We start from the raw sequence: 9,759 nt of genomic DNA, 5'->3' as shown, positions 1-9,759 counted from the left end.
CCCGGCGCTGGGTTCCTGCAGCATTGCCCTAAGGGAAGGCAGCCAAGGCCGGGGAAGGGGCGCTCGGCTCCACCAGCGGCTGGAGCCAACGAACCCGTCCCGGCGGGGATGGGGTGGTGCAGGGGGAGCTCCTCGAACCGTTTTGGTTAACCCGTGGGCATGCAATAAAACGGGTGTGGGGAAGAGAGACCGTTTGCCAAGCGGTGCTGAGGGTAAGCACTGTCACGCTTCCAGGTATTCCTGCCTTAAACATCCCCCAAAACCACGCACATCCCTCCCCGGCCCTACTCTCTTGAACCCTGCACCCAGCGGGGCGTACCTGTTGTACCACCAGAAAGAAGAAGATATGATCTAGCGTCAAGGTGCCTTTCTGGCAAGGACAACCTAGAGCGGGCAACTTTCCTAGGGAAAAGGGCACTAGAAAGCAGCCCAGAAGGAGCGCAGTCGATTTGCATCATTATTTTTCCTCCCAAGACGCCCTTTAACGCAGAGCCCCGCTCAGCACCAGCCCTCCCAGCATCCCATCCCGCAGCCGTCGGAAGCTCCGCGGCCGGGGCTTGGCGGCGGGGTCTCAGCCGGGGGAGCTAGAGAAGGGCTGGGGATACAGAGCTTCCCCCCATCCGACCCCCTCCAGGTCCCTGCTGAGCCCCACCGGGCTTAGAAATCCTCCCTCCCCGGGGGCACGTTAGGAACACTTGTTCTCCACCCCTAAAACCGCACGGGGAAACTTCACGCCTAGGGGGGTCGGGTTTTTCTCCGCCCCCCACCGCAGCTCTCCGGGAGCCGGGTGTCCTCTCCACGGCGACCACCGCTTCCAAAGTCAGTTCCCCCATCCCTTTTGGAAAGCCGTGCTCTCCCAGCTGAAAATCCGTACCCTAAGGAGCAAACGCCTCCCCGCCGGCCAGCCCTGGCACACACGGCCCTCGCCCAGCAGCAGCCCTGCAGGGGCTGATGCCCGGTGAAGGCAGCTCCCCGAGGGCCGACCCGAGGCACTTCCCCCCCCCCGCAGGGGCTCCCAGCCCGGTGCCGGGGCACTGCTGGGACCTTTAAGCAAGGTCTCAGCTAACCGCAGCAATCAGCCTCCCGTCTCACAAGGAGGCCGGCGGCCATGCAGGAGGCAGGTAGATTTTTAACATTTTACCCTAGAGACTGAATTTGTGGTTCGGCTGAGACACCCTCCCCCATCCCCGCCGCTTCTTTTGTACGCAGCGCACCACGAACACGCGTTTTGCGGCACAGCTTTACAGAAAATTGCCCTCAGCTCGCCAGGAATCACCTCCGAACCCGCACCCAGGGAGGGCAGAGTTAACACATGCAGCAGTGTAATTTCTGCGAGAGAGACAGCAGATGGTGCTCCCTCGGGTGCAGTTTCGGGAGGAGCCTCGCTTTCTGCACTTTCCAGTTTCTGCTCGAGCCGCGCAGGTTTGACGCTGCAGCAGCCTTTTGGCGACAGAGTCACCCGGCAGCCCTGTATAAAAAGCTGCTGGCACAAACCAAGAATCTGTCCTCTTTGAGCAGGAGGGGAAGATGCCAGCGGAGTAGGTCGGCTGCTATACGAAAGCCTCGCCACCTATCACCCCACACCCCGGGAACCCTCTGCATCTAACCCAGTAACCGCGCCAGACCAGTTTGGAACAAGCTGGGAACTGCTGGAAGCTCGCTACGAGGCGCTCCCCGGCAGTGCCAGCAGCCGGCCGGGGCTGGAAACCCTCTCTGAAGCCCCCCAGCAGCAACGGAACCCTTCAGGTGCGAGATGAACGCCTGGCGGCGCCCCCCGCCCCCCCCCCCCCCGGCCTTGAGGCCGGCTCTGTCGGGCAGGCACCGGCGGGGCGGAGGAGGGAGCCGGGCTTTGCTCGCAGGCGGTAGCCGGGTAGGGGGGGGAAACCTCCGGCCACCCCCGAAGGACGGCTGTAGCGGGGCTGGCTCCAAGCGCTGCCGCCCGGGCTCGCGGAAGGCTCCCGATGAAGAAGCGGCTTCGCGCTGGGTGCGAGGGAATAGCGGCGGGAGGCTGATGCTGGGAGTCCGCTGCAAGGAAGGAAGGACAAAAAACCCTACGGCCACCTGGCGAAACGAGCCCCAGCCGCCCTCCTGCCGCCGGGCCCCGCGGGACAGAGCATCGCTGCTGCCGGGAGGCGGGGCTGGCTGGCAGGGCTTTCAGCTTCAGCTTTTGCTTTCGGAATCTCGGAAAAATGCCGCGGGATGGCTGCGTGCACCCAGGGAGCTCTTCTCCTCCTTTTAGCCATCCCTTCGTGCCTTTCATTCCCCCCCCCCACCCCCCTCGCAACGGAAACCGGCACCTACTTGTATCACCCAGGTGACTGCCCCAATGTCTACCTTAAGCAAACAGACCAACCTTGGCCGCGCTCCACGTCCCCCGGACAGACAGAAACGCCCAGAGCATCCCCTGCCAGCCTGCCCTATCCCCATGCTTCCCTCCCACATCAGCCGGGCACAGCATCCCCCGGGGGCAGCGGGGGCCACCGGTGACCCCTCCCCCCCCCCAAACCCCGGGCCCGGCCGTGCCGGGGGTGCGGGCTCCGAGTCCCCGCTATCTTTGCCCGGAGCTGGCCGGCGCGGCGAGCCCGGCACCAGCGGGGCAGCAGCGCTCGCTAGCGGCCGGTCGGGTCCCGCAGCCTCTGCGACCCTCGCAAGGCTTTAGGGCTGTTAAAAGGGGTAAGGAGAAAGACCCAGGACCCGCCCGACCCCTCTTTTCCCCGCCCCAGCCACAACCGCCCTGCTCGCGTCCACGCCAGCCGAGTTTTGTGTAGGTAATATACAGCGCTGTTTTCCACGCAGGACGGAGCAGTCGCCTGGATTTAGGTGCAGAGAACAAACCCTAAGGTGTATAAAGGAACGTATGTGTCTCCATGGTGTGCCTGCAAACCCAGGAAGCAGTGGAAGGCATCGGAGGAAAATAACATGAAATACTGCTGATTAAGCATCACCAGAACAGGGGGTTGTCATGAGCTAAAGTTTATTTTTTATTTTTTTTTGTTTTTTTTTGTTTTGTTTTGTTTTGTTTTGTTTTTCCTTCTTTCGACTTTTTAAGTATTAGTTTAACTTAATAAGATATACCCACTTAGTATTCCCAAACACAATGAAATAAAAATGCTGGTTTATCTTTAGCCTTGACGTTCAGAATTAAGGACCAACAACGCAATAAGTCCCTTCTGGCACTTTCAAAGTAAAAGCAGTAACAGTTCTCATTCATACTGACGGAGAAGACAAAGTGCGTGGCAAGTGTTTGTATGCTGAGCAGTTAAACAAACCTTTAAAAAAGCTTCAGGAAATAAGAGAGTAAGAGCGTCCGTGCTCACACAAGTTCCCCCCGCCCCCCAAATTAACATGCCTACACAACTGTGCCATTCCAGATTGAATTAGGTTATGTTCTATATACACGTTTATGTGAAATAAATGCAGCATTTGTCAGATTTTTCAAAGCAGAGAACTTAAAGCAGATTTCTTTCAGCAAATATTCCCACTGAGAACAATTATAATGATCCCTCTAATGCTTTTCCCCCCAAAGCTTTTCTAGCTTGTTAAAGGAAGCGTAACACTGGCACACCTTCTCACAGAGCTCTTGTACAGCGAGCACCAAATTGCAGAGCACCTACCACCAGTCGTTTGAAAGCACTACATTCTGCTAGCATCAGAAGCCAAAACATGTAGTTTTTACTTAACCTTAGAGCACACACAGAGCTTCAGGAAAAGGTACTATAAAACTTACATTGCCACAATAGAAAATAAAAAAGGGAAAAAAAAGTAAAGAAGCAAAACGGTGTTTCAAATTTTCACATCCATATCTGAGCGTTTCACGTTTTACTCAAAGTCCCAACATCTTTAGGCAGGTAAGTCACATGGAAAACCAGCAAAACCAGAACCCCATACAGAAACTGAAGATTCTAAGTCTCTCATCCTCAGCTGTGGAGGATGAACTGAAAGGTTGAATTGTAAGCAGACAGAGTAAATAAAAACACTTGAATGAAATTCTGAAGTCTCAGTAAGGCAGTTCAAAGCATAAAATATGACATTAGATACCAACAGAGGTCCTGCAAGTCTAGGAGTTAATATAAAAAGGGAAGCACATTAGCAGTTGTACAAGCCATTATTTTTTACAGCTACAAACCTCTGCATTCCTACATTAACTCATGACTTTTATAGGTCTGCATTTAGCACATTTCCAATGACAGTAGTTATCTCAGTATTCCAATAGACTTTTCTGAACTCAGGTCATTTAAGAGGTGAACTCAGGTCATGTCCGTCAGCACAATTTCTGTAGTGAAAAGAAGCAAAACCAAACTACCTGGCACACAGACCAAGATGAGCCACTGAGACCTACCCCTTTCTCAGCTAAACCAGTATTCCACAAATGCACCAACAAACAAGTATTTAACTCTTAGTGTCAGAGAACTCATTACCAGATTTATTTTTCCCTCCTGTAAATGCAACACCCACAATCCTTAAATACCAACATTCAACTAAGACTCATAAGAAAACAAAATAGCCTTACCTTATTTGAAGAATAATCAGGTGTTGCAGAACAACAGCTACGAAAGATTCTTGTTTTGTAGGATGTGAAGGATCTTCATAGTATCAAAAACCCTTAACTACAAACTAGAGCTAGTCACTAAAAGCTGGAGCTAGTCTGTGCCGCACCACTGTGTAAGGCACCAGAGGAAGAAGCATACACGTGTAGGTACAGTTAAAGCCTAAATGAAATTGTGTTGGCGTGTTGCACCTCATCAACACAACTCTCTAACACTACACCATGTGACTGGCAATATAAGAGCAGCAAATCACTTTCCTGCTTCTTTAAGTGATTGACTAATTCAAGCCATAATTAGCCAACTATTTACACATGGAAACAAAACCACCTGGATTTTCTGACTTTTCACACTCATTTAGTGAGCTTTCCTGTTTAAAGCCAATAGAAAATGTATGGTACTTTAAATTTTAATCAGTGTTTCCAGCAACACTGTATAACAAATACTCAAGAGGTTTTTTTTATATATATATATATATATTTAAATAAAACACAGGAACACAGAAATTCATGCCTAATTAAGTGCAGATTCCTTGCCAGCACTCTATAGCATACCTCTCTGACAAAAATCCAGAACCAAACCATTGCTAAAATTAATTCTTTTTCCTCTTCTTCTGGATTCACACAAAGGAACCCCAATTGGGTATAAGTCCCACTATTTATTCATCTGGATTCTCATACTGATCTTGCAGTGACATGCAAGTACAACATAAATTAAATTCCTTCACATCAGTTTATAAAACTCTGGTATTAATGAAATGAACAGTAGCTTCCTGCACCAGTTCTTAGAGCAAGACAGTCTTACCATTTGATAATTAACAGTATCACCATTGCCAGAAACCCCGAACTTCTTGGGAGAAAGGAAACAAAAAAACTTTTGTCTTCTTATGCCAATATACAACATTTTCAACTCTCACACATATACAACAGAACTCATGAAAGACATTGGAGGCAGTTTTCAGACAGGCTGTGATATTTTTCTGGAAGGCTGAATAGCTGACTTCAAACCGTACAAAAGATACTACATTCCAAGATTGTACTCCTTTTTTAGACTTACTCCAACTCCTCAGAAATAACATTCTCCCCATTAAAAAGTAGAAGTATTTTAGAAGTATCCAAATATTTAATGATAATTGGAAAAAAAAATTACAAAATACAAAGTTTTGCTGTATTTAGGACTACAGAAATGTATAACTTTTTTTTCCCCCCATTTCCTTTGGATTTGAGAACATTAACAAGCAAAACAAATGATAGTGAAAATTAACAGATGTATGAACTTGTTTCACCAAATAAGCTTGAAAATTTAGAAAGGGTTTCTTAAATAAATCTCAGTGTCTGGACCTGGCAGATGTCATTCCCCACAGAGGTGCTGCATTCCTAGAGTGAACTAATGCCCTTCAGTAACACAGAAAGTCAGTCACTTAGGCAAGGCAGGACTTAAGAGACCAAGGGTTAGCATCTCCGAACACTGGAGTAAGCTGAAGCATTTTGATCCTCTGTCAATTCAGAGCTCATCATGTTTTGCAGGGTCCATACTGGGTTTGATGAAGACTCCTTCCATCGCTTTCCAATAGTTGTGATGATTAGCGGTGGGCATGCCATGAACTTCCCGTTGGCCTCTAATTGGATGGCCATATTGCTCCCCCGTTATTGAAAGGAACACCTCAGTTCCTACGTGCTTGAAGCGCACTGCATCCTCCCGCTCCCAGTGTGTCCCACTGCATTGCACAATCCATATATCGAGGTCATCGCCTTCACCATCATCACCAAAGGCACTTACTTCCTGTTAGAGACACAAACTTCCTGAAGTGAAAATGTAAGCAAACACCGCCAACGCGCACATACAAGTATCAGCCACAAAGCCAGCAGAGTTTAAAGGCAAGGATGGAGAGGAAAGAAAAAAATGTACAATTGCTTTGTCAACGGCGGTCAAATCCAGAAGCAGTAACTTCCTCACACTGCAATCTGAAGATAAGATGCCAACAAACTCCAATGCATAATCTGAGCAAAGAGCCAGCAAACCCCCACATATATCCCATGTATTACAAATTAAAGAGGACTTGAGCACAGAGATCGGAACAATCCTTCTGACAAGAAAAAAAATCAAGAGAAACACTAATGCGGATACAAATTTTCTCCACTAAAACAAGTTTGTAACTGTAAATATTTAGTATGACCACTTTCAGAGTTACCATTGCAACAGACTTCTTCAGCATAATGTGTTTTTAATCACAACATTGCAACAATTTAGCCTAACTGTATTCCTTTTTTACTTAATGACACCAAGATTACAATTGGGTTAACAACTATTTTGGTTTGTGCTCTTCAGACAGACAGCTGAAGGGCTCTTAAAAAATATATATGATAAAGCAAATGAATTCCTGCTAACACAGAAGTTAAAGATCAGATTTTATTATGCACCCCAAAATATTCCAAGTGTTTGCAGAAACACAGTAGGTCTCAGCTCTAACCGTTTAAGACTTGGCACAGATTTTGATTCTTAAAAATCTGATGACTAAAAGAGAGTAACAACTTGAAAGTAAAACAGAAATAGTTTGTACCTAGCAAGTTAATCTTTTAGGGTCATGTTATTCAAGTTTATGTAGTCCAAACGGTGTTAAAGACAACCTACTAATTGAAAAAACAAACTTATTTGTTAAGAATATGAAATTAAAGTTTGTGTTCAGAACCACATCATACTTCAGTAAGTTAAGTCACAGCACTATCAATCTCAGGGAAGCCATGCAAAATCTCCTTTTGCTTAGAAATTATGCAAGCACATAGCTAATGCAAAGGAAAAAAAAAAGACAGTTGCTGAATATTTCTTACATTAATGACAGTGTTAAATTGTTAAATGAATTGTCTAAACTGACAAATGACAAACGGCAGAAAGTTTTAAAGAGCGCATCTGTTCTTTAAAGAATTCTTCTGATATGCTATTTTTCCATCACTTCTTTTTTTTATGATAAATATGTAAACTAAATACTCTAAAGAAAACTGGACCTTATTTTTTCAGCCACCTTCAGACAAACCTGTCTCAAAGAAAAGTCTGGTCTTTCAGCTTAGAATCAAATGGCCTAACTACTTGGCTTAAAGGAAAACTAAAACGACTGCTAATAACCAATAAATTTGGATTTTTATTTTTTATACAGTGAGAAACATTGTTCTAGAAATTTATGAAATGGCCAATAAATGTGATTGTGGGATGATTCTTTTTTTTTTTTTTCTTTGGCAAAGTAGACAAATAAATAAGCATAGAGAACTAAGACAGGGACAGGGAGATGATTGAGACTAATGGACTGGAACACCAAGAAACGTGGATGCAGAACAGCCTAGTGTCCTAACACTAGATTAGCTGTCTGGCTCTAGACCATAATGTTCAGGAAGATGCCCAATCTCCTGGACTGTAAAAGTCCTAAATACTTCAGAACAGTCTTCCCAGTATCAGTGGTGCAGAATAAAGAAACAAATACAGGTTTGTTAAAACTATTGTGGCCAACCAGTGCTGGTAAATATTTCACTTAGAATAATGTATTAAAGTTCTTGACAAAGATGAAGAGAAGAATCCACCTGGACTTGGTATATCCAGCGGCACACTGTTTCTGGCAGTACACATGCCTGATTCTCCAATTTTCATGTTTTTGAAGAGAGGTATTGTCAAAAACCAGCCATGCACTGTATATACAAAAGCTTAAGATCTAGAGCAACTCACCTGGTTGTTGGAGAGAGGTGATGGGAAGTGATGAGTGTGTAAATTTTTTCCTGTGTTCACATGGGTAAGTCGTATTGCTTGCCCACATTTCACTGGTGTTCCACGTTGGCAACTGCCATCAGTCTTCCCACGAATCCGCCAGTAACTGTTAGCATCATCTGAAGCTTCAACTCCTGTCACTGACTGTTGCCCACTTCCTGTTGGAATAGAATTAATGGCAAGAGACTTAACCCACGTCTCCAGTTTAGAAAGGCCTGAAAGATCTAGAGCAACCTGCTTTAATGTTCTCGTGCCCTCACATTTAAGAAATGTTCTCACAGTCCATTTACTGACTCTGGTGGGAATGCAGGTACCATGTAATACTTTAGATTGAGGCACTTAAGCACAATACATGTTAGTACATGCAAATTGTCAGAGCTCATGGTGAAGTTCTGACTCATGACAGGTACTATTCAAACCACCCTTTCTCAAAAATACTAAAAAGTTCTTCAAGTCTCCCCACAAGGCACTCAGCATCCTCAGTCTTGTCAGAGGAAGTGATCCCCAGAAGGTGCTGCTGAGGCCCCAGACCCAGGTCAGGGCCCACCTCAAGGACCAGGCAGAGCACGCCCCAGGACCCACGGGGTTCAGCTGTAACACCTTCCTGCACCCAGACCCCAGCTTCCCCCTCTCCCTGCCCGGCTGCCAGGCGTCCAGCCTGTCCCATAGCCCCATCTCCGGCCTGCTGCTCCCTCTGTCCCCACGACACGCACCTGAGAGACCTCCAGCTTCCCTCCCTGCTCCCACCGCAACTTCCCTGTCCCTTCAGGACCCCTGTGGCCATCTCCCTTCCCCTCAGCGCCCCCCGCCGCTCACCGGAGCCGTACTTGACCTCGTGCGAGTGCAGCCGCACGTTGTGCCGGGTGTTGAGCAGCTTCAGCACCGAGCCGCAGGTAACAGCGCCCGGCGCCGGCTCCCTGCCGCGGCACGGCCCGCGCAGCAGCGCCAGGAGCAGCAGCGGGAGGAGGCGGCGGCCGCCCCGCATCGCGCCGCAGCCCGCCCGGCCCCGCTGCCCTCAGCGCAGCGCGCTTCCGCACCTCCCTCCCCCTCCTCCTCCGCCTCAGCCAATCGCCTCCCGCCAGCTCCGCGGCCGCCCAATCGCCGCCCGCCCCTCCGCTCCGCTTCGGTCTCTCATTGGGCCGCGCCGCAGTGATCTCAGAGCCGGGAGTCCCCCAGCACGGAGAGCTCATTGGGCCGAGGAAAAGAGGCGGCCAATCAGAGCGAGCGGCGTGGCGCCTCCCAGGGGAGGACGCGAAGGAGGACTGCGGCGCCGCGAGCGGGCTGCGGGGTGCCCCGGCCGCCGGGCAGCACTGAGGGGGCGGGGCAGGGGCAGAGGCAGGGGCAGGGGCTGAGGCAGGGGCTGAGGCAGGGGCTGAGGCAGGGGCTGAGGCAGGGGCTGAGGCAGGGGCTGAGGCAGGGGCTGAGGCTGAGGCTGAGGCTGAGGCTGAGGCTGAGGCTGAGGCTG

General features: G+C 48.9%; 1 protein-coding gene across 1 annotated transcript; it reads right to left on the bottom strand.

Moving 5' to 3' along the window:
- Nucleotides 1-5,750: 5,750 nt before the first annotated feature.
- SDF2L1 (stromal cell derived factor 2 like 1) lies at nt 5,751-9,347 on the bottom strand. Its single transcript, XM_035340799.1, has 3 exons — nt 9,111-9,347; nt 8,256-8,452; nt 5,751-6,326 (listed from the first exon to the last, which is right to left on the bottom strand). The coding sequence occupies exons 1-3, from the start codon at nt 9,277-9,279 to the stop codon at nt 6,048-6,050; spliced, it is 645 nt and encodes a 214-aa protein (XP_035196690.1). The 5' UTR covers nt 9,280-9,347; the 3' UTR covers nt 5,751-6,047.
- Between the last annotated feature and the right edge of the window lie 412 nt (nt 9,348-9,759).

Source organism: Oxyura jamaicensis, chromosome 15 (genome assembly GCF_011077185.1).
Source record: "Oxyura jamaicensis isolate SHBP4307 breed ruddy duck chromosome 15, BPBGC_Ojam_1.0, whole genome shotgun sequence".
NCBI classification, from domain to species: Eukaryota; Metazoa; Chordata; class Aves; order Anseriformes; family Anatidae; genus Oxyura; species Oxyura jamaicensis.
This window is presented reverse-complemented; position numbering and strand designations above follow the sequence as displayed.

Coding starts and splice junctions, on each gene's coding strand:
- SDF2L1 (XM_035340799.1), bottom strand. CDS start 9,279: ATGCGGGGCGGCCGCCGCCTCCTCCCGCTGCTGCTCCTGGCGCTGCTG. Junction 8,453..9,110: donor CGAGGTCAAGTACGGCTCCG/GTGAGCGGCGGG, acceptor CTATTCCAACAG/GAAGTGGGCAACAGTCAGTG. Junction 6,327..8,255: donor CACCTCTCTCCAACAACCAG/GTGAGTTGCTCT, acceptor TGTCTCTAACAG/GAAGTAAGTGCCTTTGGTGA.